A 21,360-nucleotide genomic window follows, 5' to 3' on the forward strand; every position below is an offset into this window, starting at 1 on the left:
CAATCTCCACAGGGGCTAACAACTAAGGACTGTGTCAACAGCACTTTCAGCATCTGGGCAAATACATCCTCAACCCTCAGGGCGGTGGGGGGGGGGGGGGCGGTGTCTGGGTCACTCACCACAGTATCCATTATACACAGCAGCTATACTCTTTCTAGTTAAACTACAGTTAACATGAACTTGTTTGTATTTGAACAATTTATCTTGTATTTGAACCACACACATAATTTTATGGTTTTATAAAACCCAGAGACCCTTCTTTCCAAACTTGTTTCATAGATGGTGGACATTTTTAATCAGGAGTTCATGGATGGCAGGGATGTATGATGTCCCAGTCCATATAAATGAGCCATGTACATTTTTATATGGAGAGAGCCCACAACTTTCATCAGATTGTCAAAAAAGTAGGGGAAGTTAAAAATTATTCATCAGTGGCATTCTTTTCAAACACCCAGAATGTTGTTTAAAATGAATAGTTGCTTCACTTAAAATTGCTCATTTAGCTACTTTATAAAAATACTGTGTTACCAAATTTGCTGTGTCTAAAATAAGAGTCTGACCTGGATGAGACAGGGAAAATGGATCCAAACAACAGTTTCTTGTCTATATACAATGTATACAATGGAAACCTAAGGATCTTATCAAATTTAGTAAATTTTCCTTGGAGATTTAGATGATTTTTTTTTTTAAGATGTTATTCATTCATTTGACGGAGCAAGAGAGCACAAGCAGGGGGGAGCAGCAGAGGGAGAAAGAGGAACAGGCTCCCTGCTGAGCAGGGAGCCCAACGTGGGGCTCAATCCCAGGACCCTAGGATCACGTCCTGAGCCAAAGGCAGACATTTAACCGATTGAGCCACCCGGGGACCCCTGAATTTTCTATTCCAAAAAAAGTCCTCTAGGAAAAAAAAGGTTAGGAGACAAAAGCAAGCAGGTCTGGCAATTACAAAAAGATAAAACAGGTAAAGAACAAAATACATGTCTGATACTTGAAGCTATTTTCTGGTTAGGGTGCACATACTGTATAGCAGAAAGAACAGCACAAAAAGCTACTCCATCGAAGTCTGATTTAATAACTTCTTCAGCTGGTTAATTATTTCAACTTCTTAACCAGAGTTGACAGGTACCTGGGCATTTGTCCAAACGGCCATTCCCACAGGTGAGAATGCAATGCAAGTTAATTCATGTCAAATTAGAAGCAGTTTTTAAGCAGAAGAAAATATTGACTGTGCTTCAAAACTTTGATCAAGTATTTTTTTAAATCCTTTGTCCCTTTTTAGATACTTATCTATGTATTTATTACTCTGACAAGTTCCTGCTATGAGGACCCCTGAGAGACCTCTAAGAACAACCTTTATCACAATAGGGATCTGACCCTTTCATATTTGCTTGCTAATTACCATTTTCAAGTTTAAAATGTGTGCTCAATCACAACAGAAATCAGGGCACTCTGAACTAGAGCTTGCAAGACTCTGAGAATATTTATATGGCTTTCTGTCAATAGAAAATGGACCCAGATAAACATAAATCCTCAAGTTATTCACTAATTATTCAAACACAGTTAAAAATCCAAGGAAACAATGTTTTAATAAGGGTCAAAATTACTTCTATGTTGTATAAAGCATTACAATATAAGCCTCTCTGAATGGTTCTTATTTATATTACATCCTAGCACTTAAAAATAAGGCATTTATCCAAAGGCTATGTTCTCTCAGGTCCATTCCTATTGCCAAGATGATAATGTTGATAGAACAAGTTTCCACATTTCTCCAGATGAAAACTGCAAGGCTACGCAAAAACACCCATCCCTATCCCAGGAATGCAAGGTTGGTTCAACATAAAAATGCAATCAATATAATGTACCCTAATAAAGAACAAAAATCACATGATCATCTCAATAAATCTAGAAAAACCATTTGACAAAGTACAACACCTTTTCATGATAAAAACACTCAATAAACTAGGAATAAAAGGGAACTTCTTCAACCTGACAAAAGGCATCTATGGAAAATCCACACTTAACATCATATTTAATGGTGAAAATGAAAGCCTTTCTCCTAAGATAAAGATTAAGACAAAGGGGGCACCTGGCTGGCTCAGTCAGTAAAGCATGCAATTTTTGATCTCAGGGCTGTGAGTTCAAGCCCAACACTGGGTGCAGAGATCTCTTAAAATTAAAAAAATCTTTAAGAAAAAGATAAGGGTATAGGCTTTCACTACCTTATTGTACTGGACACTTGATAACAGCAATTAAAGAAGAAAAAAATAATAATAAAAGATAGCCACATTGGAAAGGAAGAAGTATAACTATCTCTTTGCAGATGGCATGATATTATATACAAAAATTACTAAAAAAAATCCACTCAAACGCTATTAGAGCTAATAAACAAGTTTAGCAAAGTTGCAAAACAGATTATCAATTTACAAAAATCAGCTGTATATCTGTATCCTAAAAATTAATAATCTGAAAATTAAATGAAGAAAACAATTCCATTTACAATAGCATCAAAAAGAATAAAATATTCAGGAATAAATGTAAAGAAGTTCAAGACTTATAAATTAAAAACTACAACACACTGATAAAGGAAATTAATGACAACCTAGAGAAGTTGAAAGACACCCCATGTTCATCAACTGAAAAACTTGATATTGTTAATATGGCAATACTCCCCAAACTGATGAACACAATACCTATCAAAGTTCCAAATGCCTTTTTCACAGAAATGGACACAATGATCTCAAAATTCATACGGAATTACAAGAGACCCCCCCCCCAAAAAAAAAAAAATCTTGAAAAGGAACAAAGGTAAAGGATTCACAATTCCCAATATTCAAACATATAAAAATCTACAGTAATCAAGACAGGGTGGTATGACACATGGAGAGGCATATACATCGATGGAATAGAATTAAGAGTTCAGAAATGAACGCATGTGTCCATAAGCAACTGAGTTTTAGCAAGGTCCTAAGACCATTCAAATGAGAAAAGATTTATCGTTTCAACAAATGGTGCTGGGACAACTGGATACCCACATACAAAATAATGAAGTTGGACCCCTACCTTACACCAAAAATTAACTTGGAATGGATCAAAGATCTAAATGTAAAATCTAAAACTACAAAATTCATGGAAGAAAATGTAGGAAGAAATCTTTGTGACCTTCAATTAGGCAATGGGCTTATTTGGCATGACACCAAAAGCAAAAGCAAAAGCAACCAAGAAAAAAAAAAGACAAACTGGCCCTGATCAAAATTTAAAACTCTTGTGTGCCAAAGGATGCTATCATGTAAGTGAAAAGATAACCCAGAGACTGGGAGAAATATCTGATATGGGTGGAGTCTCCAAAATATAAAGACTTTCCAGAACTCAATCATAAAAGACAAATAATTGAAAAATAAACAAAAAAATATGAATAGGCAGTTCTCCAAAAAAGATATACAAATGGCCAAGTATGTGAAAAGATGTTCAACATCATTAGTCATCACGGAAGCGCAAGTGAAAACCACAAAATGATACCACTGCATACCCATTAAAATGACTATTTCAAAAAGAAAAATAACACATGTTGATAGGAATGTCACAGAGCTGCTTTAGAAACAGTCTGGCAGTTCCTCAAAAAGTTAAACATGAAATTAACATCAATTTCATTCTTAGATCTATACACAAGAGAAATGAAAACATATAAGTTCATACAAAAACTTATACACCAATGTTCATTAAATCATTACTCATAATAGGCAAAAACTATAAAAAGCCCAAACGTCCATAAACTGATGAATGGATACACAAAATACGCCATATTCATCCTAATGGAATATTATTAAGACATAAAAAGGAACGAAGTACTGATACTTGAGTGGAGAATTACACCATGAGTTAACCTTGAAAACATTATGTTAAAAACCAGCCAGACACAAAAAGCTGCATATTATACAATTACACTTATACGAAATGTCAGAACAAGCAAATCCATAAAGATAAAAAGTAGATTAGAGGTTGCCAGAGGATAAAGGTTGTGAGTGCTAACAGGTATGGGTTTCTTCTTGAAAATGTTCTGGAATTGAATAGTGGTGATGTGATGGTTGCACAAACTTGTAAGTATACACAAAACAATGAATTCTATAGCTTAAAATGGTAAATTCTATGATATGTGAATTATAGCTCAATCAGGAATAAAATTTATTTAATTAACCCTTAGTGCTAGCTTAAAAATGCTAAGTCTAAGATTTATCCTGTTTTATTCCCCAAATAACACAAAATAATTTAGCCAAGTTTCTCTGTTCTTTAAAGACTTTAAAATTCTTTTGAATCTATACACGTACTCACTCCAATTATCTTCTATATGGCAGTCTCTTCCATATGAGAGCACTAATACACCAAATTTTCATCTACACAGTTGCGCTTCTCACCTAAGGTGAATCTCTAAAATAAATATGTAGCATTAATTCACCTTCTGCTGTTAGTCCATCCTTTGTATCCTTTCTTTACACCTTATTCTTTTGTACTCCTTTTTTTATATTTTTATACCCTCTGATAATTCCTGAATTGGTTAAAACAGTTATAGACTGTTTAGAATTCCTTCTGATTTGAGGTGACTTCTGTTGGGAACAGTGGATGACGGTAGAAACTCTATGAATAACAGATTAAAACACTGAGTAACACAGACAAAGAAAAATTCCTCTTCCATTCTGATTAATAAGTCTGCAACATCATGACAACAAAAAAGGGACTAAGAGCTTTATCACCACAGCACACAAAAAATCTTAACCTCATATTCTCAATCCTTTATTCAACATTTTTGTTGAACTAGAGCAGATATTTTTTCCAAAGATGGCCACAATAATACCTCCCACCTCACACACTCCTCTGCAATGTGGTTTTGCCACAGCTCCACTAAGAAGTGAAGGCTATTTCTTGACCCCCCTGAATCAAGATAAGTCCTGTGACTATGACAAACAGAATACCAAAAGGAATCCTCTGCCATTTCCAAACCCACTCATAGCATAACTCTTAACTGGTCAGGCAGCTTCTGCTTCTAACATCTATGACTGTGGAGTCAGGTGCCACATAAGAAGTGCGACAACTCTCATCATGCTGTGGGGACACCCAGGACATATGCAGAAGCCCTGAGGCAAAAGGCACCATGTAGCCATGTAGCCAGAGGCCAAGGAGTACCTAGACAGAATGTATGCAAGTGACAAAGCCAGCTTGGCAGTGGATCATCCAACTGCTGACACCCCCAGCTGTCACCACACAAATCAGGGACAAACTACCCAAGAGAGCCCTTACTGAATTCATGACTCACAAATAAGTGAGCATTCAAAAATGGCTGCTTGAGCTACTAAGCTTTAGAAATAGCTCATTATGCAGCAGGTTCTTCTCCATCTATTTTAAAGCAGCTATTGCTAGTGTTGCTTTAATCACTTATATCTGAAGTTTATTGTTTCTAAATTATCAGAATGTAGGGATGAGGGGTGTTGTGTTTGTTTTATTGTTTTTATTTTTTGGAGAGAAATGTTCTGGATGTAGAAAGGATGGTGAACAGGAATATATCATAATTAAAACAATTTATAACAAGGTAAACTTTTCTTAGGGAATAACTCATCACTCATTACAAAATGTCACTTGTATAATACCAACATCATTTAAAAAGTTATCTGTTGACAAACTGTAAGTTAAATCAGACTGTCCAAGTTCAGCTATCAGCCTCCTTAAGGTTTACTTGAAAAAGAGGGGGTAGAAGGAACGGGGCAGGGAAGGTTATATGAAGTGAAGTAAATCCATATGGAGTATATTCCCCAACAAAAATATCATCATCAATCAGACTTCATCTACTATACATTCTGTTTCTTCATCAAACATTTTAAGAATTTAGTTGTATATATTCTCCATTAACAAAAAAATTTAATTAAACTGTGTTCTATTAAAAAAATAAGTAAAAGAGTGAAAAAAGAAAATTCTAATGCCTAAATATATTACGTTTCCAACTTAATATTCAATTAGAGACTGACTTGGTCCTCTCTTTAGCTTCATCAACAGCTGGGTTGTGACTTAAAAATAGTAACACTTAGAAAACATTGCAATTAATCCTTATTAAAAATAAAATATGACAATTTCTAAAAATATTAATTTTCTGAGTAAAATTACTAAATACTGGGTTTTTTTAGTGATAAAACATATTCTCCTTTCCATCTTATGATATGGAAAAAGTGAAGAAAGTAACGCTATCTTAACTAAGACTCCACAGAAAACAAATGGAATATATAAAAAACCTATTCTTTCTGACTTCCTACCAAAAACAAAATAAGAGACTTGAACCAATCTAGGACCAAAATAACAAACCAACTGCAACCTTCTCATTCTATATATCAATCAGCTTTCTGCTACTGTTAAATCTAAACTCTAAATACCCAAACCTAGAAAACTGGAGAAGTAAGCAAGGCGAAATCAACAGAAGTTACGGAAGCATAGAAGGGAATGATGGTAACATCTGCATCAGCAAATTAAACTCCAAGCGACATTATCATTTATAATCAATCAAGCAAGAAGCTGTACAATTTTAACACAGAGTTTTGAACGCAGCTCAGATTCAAATGCTCAATTACATTTTCCAGGTCAGTGATTTATTACAAAGATAAGAAATTTACTGTAACACAAAACTACTTAAACCCATAGGGGAGAACCCTGGAAAGGAGGAGCCCAATGCTAATCCCATTGTACAGCATGCTTGGCCATCTGCTATTGTCCCAGGGTTATCCCATTGCATACAAATACATACACTGCCTAAAGACTGTCAGAAGATTGTGGGTGGGCGGTGGTGGCCAAAACAGAGCCACAAACAGTGCAGAATAAGTAACTCACAATCCAGCCATTATCACAGCTGCTACTATTCTCAGAAAACAATGATTTTTTAAAAAAAAATGCATATCTAACATACCCAAAGTAATGCCAAAGTAGTATGTTTCCTGGTATTCCTCCTTAAATGATTAAAATATTTAAATATTACTTAAATAAAAAATAATAAATATTTGTGAAAAAAATAATTACAGAACACTGAAGCCAGAAAAAACAAGAAAAGGACAAAAACAGAGTTAACCTATCCCTCTTCCTTATGGAGTAAGTCTCTGAATCAAGAAGCAAAGTAGGTTAAGTGTGTGCAGAATTAAGCCATCTCTCCAGGAATAGCTTAAGTTCTACCTGAAAGGTTACCTCAATACCCCACTGCAGATAAATTTCCAGTTTTTGACGGAAAATCTTCAGGGCCAGAGGAAAGAAAAGTTGAATTATCTTTATCAGTTTCCTAAATAAACTAAAAGGAAAAGAAAGATGAGTATATTCATTGAAAGCTTCCTCATTATGTAAGAACTGGGAATAATTTTCCCAGAGACCAGGTAATAAGAGAGTTCACAGTAAGAAAGAAAAAGCGTTCGTACACAAAGCTCTACCAGAAACTTTTAAGAATTCCTGTTACAAAATATTTAAAAAGCAAAAGCAGAATTCCAAGGCATGACACTGTGGAAAGGAACACAATTCCAAGTTTTCATTCACACTGCTCTTTTGGCTTGGGATGTCTCACTCCTTCCCCATCTGCCCAGCAAACATTCATTCAATTTCAAGACTTAGCTCCTTTCACACAAATTCAAACAGAAAAATTTTTGCTTTGTACCCCACTGTACACCATGTATATCACCACTTCTTTAACTCCCAGAAATCTAAGACTTTGAGGGCAGAAACCACATTTTATTTGTCTCTGTACTTAGCACAGTGCCTACCACATAGCAGAAGGTACTGCACCAAAGGGATGAATGAAGGCAGTTTAGGAAGACGGGGAAGCCACAACACACAATTTGACTATACAACCATAAATGCACTCAGTAAGGGGGAAAAAGGAGAAAGAGCAAACAATACTCCAGTGTATATAAATATATGCATTGCTTAGAAAGCAAGGAAAATGTATGGGTAGTGGTCCTGAAAAAGCCCAAAACCGCTGAGTATATCACTGGCTCATAATCCAGGCACCACTGTAAGAATTATACAGTGATCTCTCCAACTGACTCAGATTTTTAGACAGGTTTATAAGGGTCTGAATGAAGAACACAGAGAAATAAGAATTTTTAAAAAGGCTAGACCTGAAAACAAACTGAGCTTACAAGAAAAAAAATTCTACAGACAACAAAAAGAGCTTTGAGAATGTTTTGATAAATAATCAATCTGAAAGAGGTACAATATATCACAAAAGCCTTTTCTGGTCTATTCAACATTTTATCGCTTACATGAAAGTATAAAGAATATGCTCATAAACAGGTAGAAGGCATAAAGCTGAAGATCCTCAAAGATTAACTGGCTGAATTAAGCAAAGTAAAACTTAGTTAAGAATAAACAACATTAAGTGGCACCTGGGTGGCTCAGTTGGTAAAGTGTCTGCCTTCAGCTCAGGTCATGATCTCAGGATTCCAGAATCGAGACTGGCATTGGGCTCCCTGCTCAGTGAAGAGTCTGCTTGTCCCTCTCCCTCTTCCCCTCCCCCAACGCATGTGCGTGCACACATGAGCGCTCTCTCTCTCTCTCAAATAAATAAAAATCTTAAAAAAAAAAAAAGGAATAAACAAATACCTTATATCCACAGTATGTGACACTTTACAGGTTCCAAAGTACTTTCTTACACATTGTATCATTTAACAAAAACCTCCTGAGGTAACTATTATAGATGAAAAAACTGGAAGTTAGTTCCAGTGAGTTGCCCGATATCACATACCAGCTAGGGCCAAGAGTATTTATAATGTTCTAATCATCTCTCTTGCAATTAGATCCAAAGTTCCAACTGGAAAAGTAAAGTATGGAAGAAAAATGAGTTGAGACAAATAACTGCCATCAGAAAAATTAACCAGGGCAAATGAAAACACTGGGAGGAACAGAAATATATCATCTAGGAAAATAAGATTTGAGGGCTGTAGAATGGCAAGTTCCCAATATCTAAAAAGTCATCCTGCAGGAGGAGGATTATACTTGTTCAATATAGCCCCAAGTTAATCTCTATCGGCAAATACTATAAGTAGCCAAATTCTGGTTCAAGGAAAGAGGATCAAACTGTCTGTCATCAATTCATCATAACTGGACATATCTGACCATAAGCTGAATAAACCCTTTTGCCAGAGAACTTTTATGAAAAATTTTAATCAGTTAAACTTTATCAAGTAAGACTCTACATCTGTATCAGACATTGTTTCAAAATGTACAAATGAACTTCTAGGGAAAGGTGATTCTAATTTTAGAATTATAAAATTAGGAATAAATTTAAAGTGAAATATATGAAAAGTTCTTTTTCAAAGAAAATACTAATATGTATATATACAGAGGCTTTTTTCTAATTTTTAAGTTAATATTCGAACAGAGGGAAACATATAAAAGATATAATAAACATCAATGTACCATGCAAATTTAACAAAACTTAAACTGCCTCCAGTTATTTTAAATTATGTTAAATATTTGAAATATACATGTTATGAAGTATAATAATAAATTAAATACACACAAACTCATTACCCATCTTAAGATACTTATACATCCCTCCTTATGCCATCTCTCTGCCTTCCCTACCTCTAGAAGAAATTACTTTGCTGAATTTTTATCCTAAACATTCCTTTCCCTTAAAATAATAGGTTCCATTGTGTGACTATACCAAATTTACCTATTCATTCTTCTCTTAATGAACTTTTGTATAATGTTTCCTCAGTTTTGTTTTGTTTTTGTATAGCCAGACAAGGCTACTATGAACACTCCTACACGTGTCCTGGAGTTCATCTAAGGTATCTGTATTGGGGAGGGTATGCTCATAGTTACTTTCACAACTACTTTCCAAAGTAGTTGTACCAATTTAAAAATCCAACAGCACTGTTCAAGAAATCCAGTTGTCATATTTATCAACACTTGATACTGTCACAGACTTCTTAATTTTTGCCAACATAGCATAAAAGGATAGGTATAAAATTGTCTCTTAATCTAGTCTTATTTTACATTCCCCTGATTACATTCAGGGTAAATACTTCTCATATTTATTTGTAAGGTATACTTCCTCACATATGTTTCATTAATAGATATATAGGTTACAAAAGTATAAAACCGTGTATACTGATCTAATATATGGGGGCATGCAGCAACACCAAAATTTAATGTTCAACTCTGGGACAAAAAGTAGAACAATACTATCAAGTAAAGATACGCCATGGAATGTCAACTGTATTTGAAATGTTACTTCTTAAGCCGAATAATAACCATTACTTATTATTCTCTATATTCTTCATATCTCTGAAACAGTTATAAAATATAAAAAATAATAAAACACAAAATCAATAAGCAAGAACTCAGGAAAGAAACATAGCATCTATGACTTTTCTTGAAAATTTTTCAAAGGAATTCTAGAGCAACCAAGAATTAAATAAAAATTTAAACCTTGGGGTACAAAGCAGGAAGATGGCAGCAGAGTAGGAGGACCCTAGGCTTGCCTTGTCCCACAAACACAACTAGATAACTACCAAATCATCCTAAATACCCCAGAAATCAACCCAACAACTGACAGAACAAACTCTACAACTAAAGGGAGAGACGAGACCACATGGAAGAAGATAGGAAGTACAGAGACATGGTTTGGGGGAGACACAGATCTTGGGTACTGTGGAAGGAGGGAAGCCATGGTCAAAAAGAAGGGCAAGAGAGAACGGAGCACACAGGGGAGAGCACAAGGAGAACATTTCCCCAAAGCCACTGACTTGGAAAATGAGAGGAGTTACATTTCATGAGTTCTTGCAAGCAGTGGGGATTAAAGTCTGGAGTTTTAAAGGTCAGCAGGCTTGGCTGGAATAGAATCTGGAGGGCACCGTGCTGCTCCTGCAGAGATGGCAGGCAAACAACCTGGGGGCAGACAGTGCAGAAACAACAATCTGAAAGCATCTGGGGCACACAGTGGGGAAATCACACACTCTTCTCAGAGCACTTCTCTGAGTGGCAGCATTCACAGAGACACATCTCTGGGAGCAATGGAGCTTCCCAACACCATTTCCTTCCCCTACTCCTCAGCATAAAATACAAAGCCACCTGCAGGAGGTAGCACAGGACCCACACTGGCTGCTTGTTTACACTAAGCCCTACCCCCCTGGGTCTCTAGTGGAACGGCCCTTCTCAGTCATGCTTGCCTCGGTCCCAGTGCAGCAGGACCCTGCCCCAGAAGACCAGGACAAACCCCTGTCCATACCATGTCTCCAGACCAGAGAGTTTTGCAGGGCCTCAGTTACAGTGGAGACGGTGACAGGTCTCATTTCACAAGCAGACCAGAGCACACCTAGCTAAAACTTGCCACATTCAGGCCAGGGACCAAACACTGCCTACAGCAGGTAAGGAGAACCTCTATAGATGACTCGCCTGAAGGGCAGAGCAGCCAGAACACAAAAGCAGAGCACAGCCAGCACACATAGGAGACACTCCTTGACACGTCCCTCCCTGGGCATTCCATGCCCTTTTCTTCATAAGGCCATTAATTTCAGGAGGATATATAACTGGGTTTTCTAACACTCAGAAGAAGGCAGAGACTTAGACAAAATGTGAAGACAGAGGAATTTGCCCCAAATGAAAGAACAAGATAAGGCCATGGGCAGAGATCTTTGTGGAACAGATATAAGGAATATACCTGATGAAGAATTTAAAGCAACTATCATAAGGATCACTGGCCTTGAGAAAAGAAGACATCAGTGAGACCCTTATCACAGACATAAAAGAGTTAAAAAAGAATCAACAGAGATGAAGAGTGCAATAAATGAAATTAGAACCATGCTTGATGCAATGAACAGCAGGCTGGAAGGAGCAGAGGAACAAATTAATGACCTAGAAGACAAAATAATGGTAAGCAATGAAGCTGAACAAAGAGATAAAAGAATTATGCCACACAAGAACAGATACAGGGAACTCAGTGATTCCATCAACATAATAACATTCATATTATAGAAGTCCCAAAAGAAGAAGAGAGGGGAAAGGGGGCAAAAAATTTATTTCATGAGATAATAGCTGAAAACTTCCCTCATCTAAGGAAGGAAACAGACATCCAGATCCAGGAGGCACAGAGAACTCCCCTCAAAATCAATAACAGCAGGCCAACACCAAGACATACTATAATTACATTTGCAAAATTTAGTGATAAAGAAAAAATCTTAAAAGCAGCAAGACAAAAGAAGTCGTAACTTACAAGGGAAAACCCATAAGGCTGGCTGGAGATTTCTCAACAGAAACCTGGCAAGCCAGAAGGTAGTGGCATGATCTATTGAAAGGGCTGAATGAGAAAAATCTGCAGTCAAGAATACTCTGCCCCGCAAGGCTATCATTCAGAATAGAAGGAAAGACAGAGTATCCCAGGCAAACAAAAACTAAAGCAGTTCGTGACCACTAAACCAGTCCTGCAAGAAATATTAAAGGGGACTCTCTGAGTGGAAAGGAGAGAACAAAAGTGACAGTATAAAGGTAGGAAAAACAAAAGCAGTATAAATGAACACTTCTCTAAAAATCAGTCAAGAAACTCATGCACAAAAAAAGGATGTAAATAGAATAACATATACCTAAAACATGGGGAGGAGAGGAAGAAAGAATGGGTTCAAACTTGAATGAACATCAACTTAATATAGACTGATATTTGGAGGTGCCTGGGTGGCTTTGTCAGTTAAGCATTTAATTCTTTTTTGCTTAACGACTGAGCCACCCAGGCACCCCTAAGCATTTAATTCTTGATTTCAGCTCAGGTCATGATCTCAGGGTCATGAGATGGAGCCCTGCGTCAGGCTCCATGCTCAGCGGGGAGTCTGCTTGAAATTCTCTCTCCCTCTCCCATTGTCCCTCCCCGTCATGCTTGCACTTGAGCTCTCTCCCTCTCTAAAATAAATAAATAAATCTATACATATTTATATACTAATAATTGCAGAAGAGGTTATTTGCAAACCTAATGGTAACCATATCAAAACCACTAATTAAAATGCAAAGAATAAAGAAAAAAAGATCCAAATATATCATTACAGAAAATCAGCAAAATATGAAAAAGACAAGAAAGGATCAGAGAAAATCTCCAGAAACAACCACAAAACGAGTAATAAAATGTCAATAAATACATATCTATCAATAATTACTGAATGTAAATAGATTATTTGCTCCAATCAAAACACATAGGGTGTCAGAATGGATGAAAAAAACAACATCATCTATATGCTGCCTACAAGAGACTCACTTTAGACCTAAAGACACCCCAGATTGAAAGTGAGGGATGGAGGGGCGCCTGGGTGGCTCAGTCGTTAAGCGTCTGCCTTCGGCCCAGGGTGTGATCCCAGCATTCTGGGATTGAGCCCCGCATTGGGCTCCCTGCTCCGCGGGAAGCTGCTTCTCCCTCTCCCACTCTCCCTACTTGTGTTCCCTCTCTCGCTGCCTCTCTCTCTGTCAAATAAATAAATAATATCTTTTTTTAAAAAAATCATTTAAAAAGAAAGTGAGGGATGGAGAAACAATTACCACACAAATGGATGTCAAAAGAAAGCTGAATACCAATACTTACATCAGACAAACTAGATTTCAAAGACTGTTAACAAGAGATAAAGAAGGGCACTATATAATAATAAAGGGGACAACTCAACATGAAGATATAACAATGTAAATATTTATGCACCCTACATGGGAGCACCCAAATATATAAAATAACAACAAACATAAAGGAACTAATTGATAATAACAAAATAATAGGGGATTTAACACCCCATTTACATCAATGAACAGGTCATCTAAGCAGAAAATCAACAAGGAGACATGGCTTTGGATGACACACTGGACCAGATGGACTTAACAGATCTATTCAGAATCCTAAGACAGCAGAATACACATTCTTTTCAAGTGTATATGGAACATTCTCCAGAACAGAACATGTATTAGGTCACAAAACAGGCCTCAATAAATACAAAATGACTGAAGTCATACTACACACCTTTTCTAACCACAACACTATGAAACTAGAAGTCAACTACAAGAAAAAGTCTGGAAAGACCACAAATACATGGAGGTTAAACAACATGCTACTAAACAATGAATGGGTCAACTAAGAAATCAAAGAAGAAATTAAAAAGTACATGAAAATGAAAACACAATGGTCCAAAACCTCTGGGATACAGCAAAAGCAGTTGTAAGAGGGAATTCTATAGCAATACAGGCCTACCTCAAGAAACAAGAGAAACTTCAAATAAACAACCTAAACTTACACCTAAAGGAGCTAGAAAAAGACCAACAAACAAAGCCTAGGGCCAGGAGAAGGAAGGAAATAATAAAGATTAGAGCAGAAATAAAATGATATAGAAACTTAAAAAAAAAAAAGTCAGTGAAACCAGGAAGAGCTGGTTCTTTGAAAAAATTAATAAAACTGATAAACCCCTAGTCAGACTTAACAAAAAGAAAGGCGACAGGACCCAAATAAATAAAATAACAAATGAGAGAGGAGAAATAGCCAGCAACACAAAAATACAAACAATTATACAGGACTATTATCAAAAACTATATGCCAACAAATTGGACAACTTAGAAGAAATGAATAAATTCCAGGATATATAAACTATCAAAACTGAAACATGAAGAAATAGGAAACTTGAACAGACCAATTACCAGCAAAGAAACTGAATCAGTAATCAAAAATCTCCCAAAAAAAGGCCAGGACCAGATCGCTTCACAGGTGAATTCTACCAAATATTTAGAGAAGAGTTAATATATATTCTTCTCAAACTACTTCAAAAAATAAAAAAGGAAGGAAAACTTCCAAATTCATTCTCTGAGGCCAACATTATCCTGATACCAAAACCAGATAAAGACTCCACAATAAAAGAGAACTACAGAGGCACCTAAGTGGCTCAGTAGATTAAGCATCTGACTCTTGATCTCAGCTCAGGTCTTGATCTCAGGGTCATGAGTTCAAGCGCCATGTCGGGCTCCACACTGGGTGTGGAGCCTACTTAAAAAAAAGAGAGAGAGAACTAGAGGCCAACGTCCCTGATGAGTAGAGCATATTTAATGATGACCGCTGAGTAATGTATAGAATTCCTGAATCACTATATTGCACATCTGAAACCAATATAACACTGTATGTTCAACTACACTGGAATTAAAATTTAAAAATAAAAGAAAAATAAACATTTTTAAAAAGTTTTTAAAGTAAGCATTTCAGGACAAAGGGTGAGAGGGCTATCTATGCATACATATATATCATACACATATATGCACATATATATATACACACATGGTAGGAATGAGGATATATGCCTGATGTAGGAAACTAAACTCAGAACACATGCACCTTACCTTCTTCTGAAGAACATTAACCTTCCTTTCTTTGACATCCAGCATGTCCTTGAGGTCATGTATCTCTCCAGCTTGTGTCCCCTTCTCCTCAGCCATATCCTGAATTTGTTTTGTCTTCTTATTCAACATGGTTTCCTTCTCTTCCAAACGCAATCGGAGAGCATCCACCTAAGAATGTGACATTTTTAGAAATGATTAAATGAAAAGAAAGGAATGTAATCCCTCCCAAATACATGTGTACAGTTGCCCAAATGATACTTACATAGTAAACTTTCATTAGAATCAAATAAAATACCACTCTAAATATAATTAAAGCTATTTAGAAATTAAACCCTAAAACCTTATGAGCACTTCTGTAATAAAAATAAATTTACATCAGTTAATTATGCAATGATATCAGGATAAACAGATCTGAATCGAGGGGCAAAATGGAGAACTGTTATAAAGAGACTGAGTTTTGCCACTTCTATTGGAGGGTTTAAACAGATTTCCCAGGCCCAGCCACCAGAGTTCTGATTCAATGGGTTTGGGGCTCAAGAATTAGTTTTTCTAACAAGTTCCCAAATGATGTTACACTGCTTTAGAAAATCTAAAATTAGAAAGAAAACCATAAGCATCACCAAGCATGACACTTACTGTATCACATAACAGACACTAGAGGTAGAAAATGGTGCTTTTTAGACCAACAATCCCATAATGCACTGAGATACCGTGCAGAGGAAAGCAAAGGTCCACTTTCAGGCCCAAAGACAGTCAGCTAAAGTCTGGCATCCAGTTACCTTTATCCCCCAAGTTTAGTAACAGCTTCCACTAAATATAACTTTCAAATAACTAGAACTCTAATGATAGTACTTATTTTTAAATCCATTCAAAGCAAATTTCATTAAGCATACGCACAAACCAAATTATTTTGGGTTTTTTTTTTGTTTTGTTTTTTGGGTTTTTTGGTTTTTTTTTTTTTTTTTTTTTTGCTTTTACACTAAGGTTTTACAATTCAGCAAATAGTTACATATTTATTATAGCAAAACAGGGAGGTGGATTTCTTTCATCTTAGGACAGTGTTGTTCAACCGAAATATAATGTGAGTCATATGCAAACCACATATGAAATTTTAGAGTTCAAGCATATATTAAAAAAAAAGAAACAAAAAATTTTAATAATATAACTTGTTTAATCTATCTATAACACTGTCACTTCAAACATGTAATCCATATTAAAAACTATCAATGAGCTATTTTATTTTATATTGTTTCATACTAAGTTTTAAAAGTCCAATGCATATTGTTAATATTTATATTTACATCGTATCTCAATTTGGATTACCATATTTCAGGTGCTCAATAGCCACATATAGCTGGCGGCTACAATACTGAAAGTGCAAATCTAAGATACAAGTATGTTTCTATAAAACATCTTTAATCTTGACTTGTCCTATATTATTTTTCCTAGCTGTCTGTGGATTAACCAACCCACAAAGAAAAAACAGGTGACATGGTAATGATTCACATTTAGAGTACACCAAAACTCTCAGGGAAAAATCTAATATTATACCTAAACTATAAGGTATCTGAGAACCAATACGGTGTGTATGGTAGTCTTACTGTTAAGTACTACGGAAAATTTCCCACAAGACTAGTCTCATTTAAGACTCTATAGTTAGATACTTACAAATTATCTTGGACTATGCTGGAAAGGAAAAACATGTAAATAAACCAGATTTCACTCCGCTAAACTACACTTCTACGAACCACTTCAATGCCACTCATTCCACCAAGCCAGAAATTGGGGAAGTAATCTTTGTAGGTTCCATTTATAATTCTTCACCACAAGTTCAACCATGCCCCCTCAATAAATAGTTTTCACTTCTGATTTTCCTCTATTCTATTTTAATATATGATAGATGGTAACCTTGCTATATTCTGGAAAGGGCCACCTAAAAACTTTCAAACTCTTAAATTCTTATTTCTGAAACAACCGTTTTCCTTCTTCTATACCTACTAAACCTACTCTGTGTGCATAGCATAACCTCTGACCTATCATCTCTTTTTCATCATTCATCCCTATTCTGTTTGTCTTGTTTTTCACCCAGCCCGAGCAATCCTTTCAAACACAGCCTCCTATCATCTCCGTTTTATTTTAGTCATAATTATTTTACAAATCTTTACTTCTAAATTAAAGGGTTTTCTTCATTCTATCCTCAGATTTCTAAACCTTTCTGCATATGGTCATGTATATGTTTGCCAACCTTATATATAGTATATTAAAAATCCTTCCAATTCTATCCTCAAGCATTGTATCTTCTTCACTTGCATTCTCCCTGTGGAAAATTTCACTTTCCCATGGCAACCTGAGAAACTGAGAGTTAAAAATAAATAAGCAACAGAGCAGGAATTTAAGATTAACTGGTCTGTCTCCAGATCCTACAATATTAACCACTAATTATATAATATACTACCCCACTAAGAGCTAGACAAAAGAGAGTATATACTATATGATTTCATATATATAAAATTCTAGAAAATGGGACACCAATTATAGTAACGGAAAAGAACAGCAACAGATCAAGAGTTGCCTGGGAAGAGGGAGAAGGGGAAAGTAGCAAAGAATATCAGGGAAAGGCAAAAGAAAGGGATTACAAAGAGGCACAAGAAAACATGGGGGCATGCTCATTATCTTGACTGTGGTACTGGAAGGAAATATAGGAAAATGCTTTTAAGACACTGAGGCATGGAAGGTTTCATGTTTAAAGACACAGAAAGGATATATCATAAAGAAAAAATACTGGTAAACCCAACTCTGTTAAAATTTAAAACTTCACATCATGACATCATTTTATAGTGTTTAATTTTTTATCTATACTTCATGTGCCTGAAATAGGTCTTAATAACAGTAATATTAAAGAAAATAGATAATATTTATACTTGCTTTAAAAATGTAGATATTTTATAAACTGAACAAAATTAAATATGATCCAATATTGAACTTCAATTTTTAAAATGTATAACCATTTACAATCCCTCAAAAAAATTAAATATCTAGCTATAAATCTAAGAAAACATGTAAAGAATCTATATGCTGAAAATTACAATAAAAGAAATCAAAGAAGACCTAAATGTGTTCTTCCCTTGAATACCTTATGAAATGCAATGTGTCAAGATAACCAGCCTACCTAAAATTTTCCTCAGCGACATGGAGAAAGAAAAGATTAAAATAATAAAAAAAAAAAATGTTTTGCTGACAAACAGAACGACAATACATCAAGCCCAGTGAACCCAAGAGATATTACCACTAAAAATGTCCAGTTCTGGTGCCTGAATTCAGCACTAAAGATCTCAGAGAAAGAATTAAAATCCAATGCAAAACAAAGATGAATTATGTGATTTCCACAGAGTTCCCCAATAGTCCTTTCTAAAGTGCAAGATGACAAAAGTCTTTACATTTCCTTGGTTTTTCTTCACCAACCTATTAAAATCAGAAACATTCTACCATGCAAAGAAGCAAAAAGGTCCACAATACAAATGTCAGAACTGAATATTGATTCAATTTGAAGAAAAGGACTGCCACCACAGAGCAAGGACTTTTGTGGAATATGAAATTCAACAATCAGCTGCTTAAGATGCCAAAAGAGCCCACTGACCCTTATCCACTTGGCATTCAGGACAGCTCAAGCTGGCCTGCGTGGCTACTAATCCTATTTGACAGTATCAGATTTGGTTTCTATTAGCTGAATCCATTACAGGGCATCAGTCACGGTGATTCAAGAAGGTGCTTATTGAATCCATTGACTCTTCTGCAAAGTCTTAGAAAAGTATACATGTCAGAAATTTTAAAAATAAATAAATCATATGCTAAATCATTTGTACCTAACTTCTACATTCTAATTTGTATTCTGTATACTGTATATTCTACTTCTAACATGTACCACAGATCCCAATAACAACAAGCAAAAAACAAAGTAACTCACCTAAAAAACATTTCACACAATATTCCCAAAATACATTATTAAATTCTTTTTATAAAGGCAAAAAGCCCAGACATTTAAACTTATAGGTAAGTCTTAACTGCCTAATTTCTTGTCTCTCAGTTCTTCTCTTCATTAATTTCAAAAAATGAAATGTTTGCCATCAGTGGGTAAGGAATCAGAATACAGCAGGAATACCTCCCTCAGCATTTCTAAATGTTTCTTATTCTGATATACTAAAGTCCCATAGAACAATTACTGTTAAGACCTCATGTTGCTGCTTCTTTACCAAGAGTACCTTGATGTTCTAGCTGCATTTTTACATTAGATCCCTCACTCAGTTAAGTGACCCATAAATGTGCCAGTGCTAACCAGTCATAAATACCTGCATGCCATTTTGAGGGAATGTCAGGTATGAGACCCACAGGAACTGGTGACTGAAAAAGGTAAAAAATGAAAACTCTTGTAATAGACACAAACCTTCGGCATAAGAGTCAGCTGGAAATTCAGGCTTTCAAATAAAAAATATCTCATATCACAAATATTAGGTACAGAAATTACTCAAATTCATACTCTAATTACTAAGTCATCTTTTCTTTACTAAATATTCAATTCATACACTTTTTCCTTGGTCTGCTTTTGTCGTTCAATACAGAATTTAAATGTGCTGGTCAGGAAATCTAAGATAAAAATAACCACAAAAACCACTCTGCTACCACTAGATTAATTGCTCTGAATTCTACACTGATCTTTTTCGTTAGTAGTGAGCTAAGTTCATAGTATAATTTTGTGTGAGGTCCATATTTTGCAAACCACAAAAAACGTATGCAGGAAAGCCCCTCAGAGACTAGCAGGACACATAGTCATCACCCTAATACCATGCCTGGCAGGAGGAATAAGACCTTGTTTATTCACATCAAATGCACTGGAGGAACAGCATGCACCTAGCTTGCCAAGAATCAAGGTCTGTGGCAAACAGGTTATGCCAACTTCAACAAAAACAGAAGGTTTTTCTCTACAAGATTTTCTCTACCAATGGACATGAACAGAAAAATGGCTACCTTGCTCTTCTGGCCTCTCACTTCTGATCACAGAACTATTAATTATCTTAAGTTATCTTAACCTTCTTTCATTTTACATCAATAAATACATCTCTCTAAATACACATGAGCAACAGGAATTGCATGGATACAATGGCTTATTTCCTATAACTCCTTACTTGGCTTTGCCAATATGATTCACTTTTTAACTCTCTGACCCCACCTCTTCAGTTTTCTTCACTGAATCCTCTGTCATTTTTCCCCTCCTCACGTCTCACTTTATACAACTTTCCCTGGAGAAACCAATTCAATGCTAGGCTTTAACCACCGCCTCCATAATAACAACTTCCAAATCGTTATTCCTAACCAGTTCTAAAACCCTGAGATTCTAACGAAATATTATTCTTAACACAGATCTTCCACTGAATATTTGGTTCATAATGAGATTTTTTTAAGAACCTTTTCTTTTAAATAACCTTTAAAGATCACCTAATGTGGTCCACATTAATATAAGTTAAATCTTATGGTATTTATTATCTTACTTTCTGCATTTCTTCCTATATTTGGCAGTATTTCATAAACTTTTAAAAAATTAATACTCTAAACTCCTAATTTTAAAGCTGATGAAATCAAAGCCCAAACTAAGTGATTTGCCTGAGACCACTGAGTATAATTTCCTACCACTACATCTCCCATTGTTCTCATCTAGAAAGAGGCTGAATGAAGGGCATTAGGCCATGGGATTGACAACATCCACAAGTAAACCTTTTTAAAAGGCTATTTGGACAAACCGCATTGAGTTCTGTCTAAAGCCTCATACTTGACAAAAAACTGAAGAGCCCAGAGAAACATCAAAAAGGCCAGGGGTACAGACGTGCCATTCCACAGTACACAGTTTATCTGTACTTTGCTCACCAAAACAAATTTTAAAAAAGCTACAAATTTAGTCTAATAAATCAATGTCTCCACCTACTTTACCCTGAAAATTCATAATCTTCA

The 21,360-nt window shown here is 35.6% G+C and overlaps 1 protein-coding gene across 17 annotated transcripts in view; it reads right to left on the reverse strand.

Moving 5' to 3' along the window:
- The window catches only part of ERC1 (ELKS/RAB6-interacting/CAST family member 1), a 554,906-nt gene that overhangs the window by 388,973 nt on the left and 144,573 nt on the right, over positions 1-21,360 (reverse strand). For all 17 annotated transcript variants that reach the window (XM_048216749.2, XM_057318942.1, XM_057318950.1 and 14 more), the window contains one exon: positions 15,361-15,528. In XM_048216749.2, the coding sequence (XP_048072706.1) occupies positions 15,361-15,528 (168 nt within the window). The remainder of the gene's footprint in view (positions 1-15,360; positions 15,529-21,360) is intronic.

This window comes from Ursus arctos, unplaced genomic scaffold (assembly GCF_023065955.2).
Source record: "Ursus arctos isolate Adak ecotype North America unplaced genomic scaffold, UrsArc2.0 scaffold_26, whole genome shotgun sequence".
NCBI classification, from domain to species: domain Eukaryota; kingdom Metazoa; phylum Chordata; class Mammalia; order Carnivora; family Ursidae; genus Ursus; species Ursus arctos.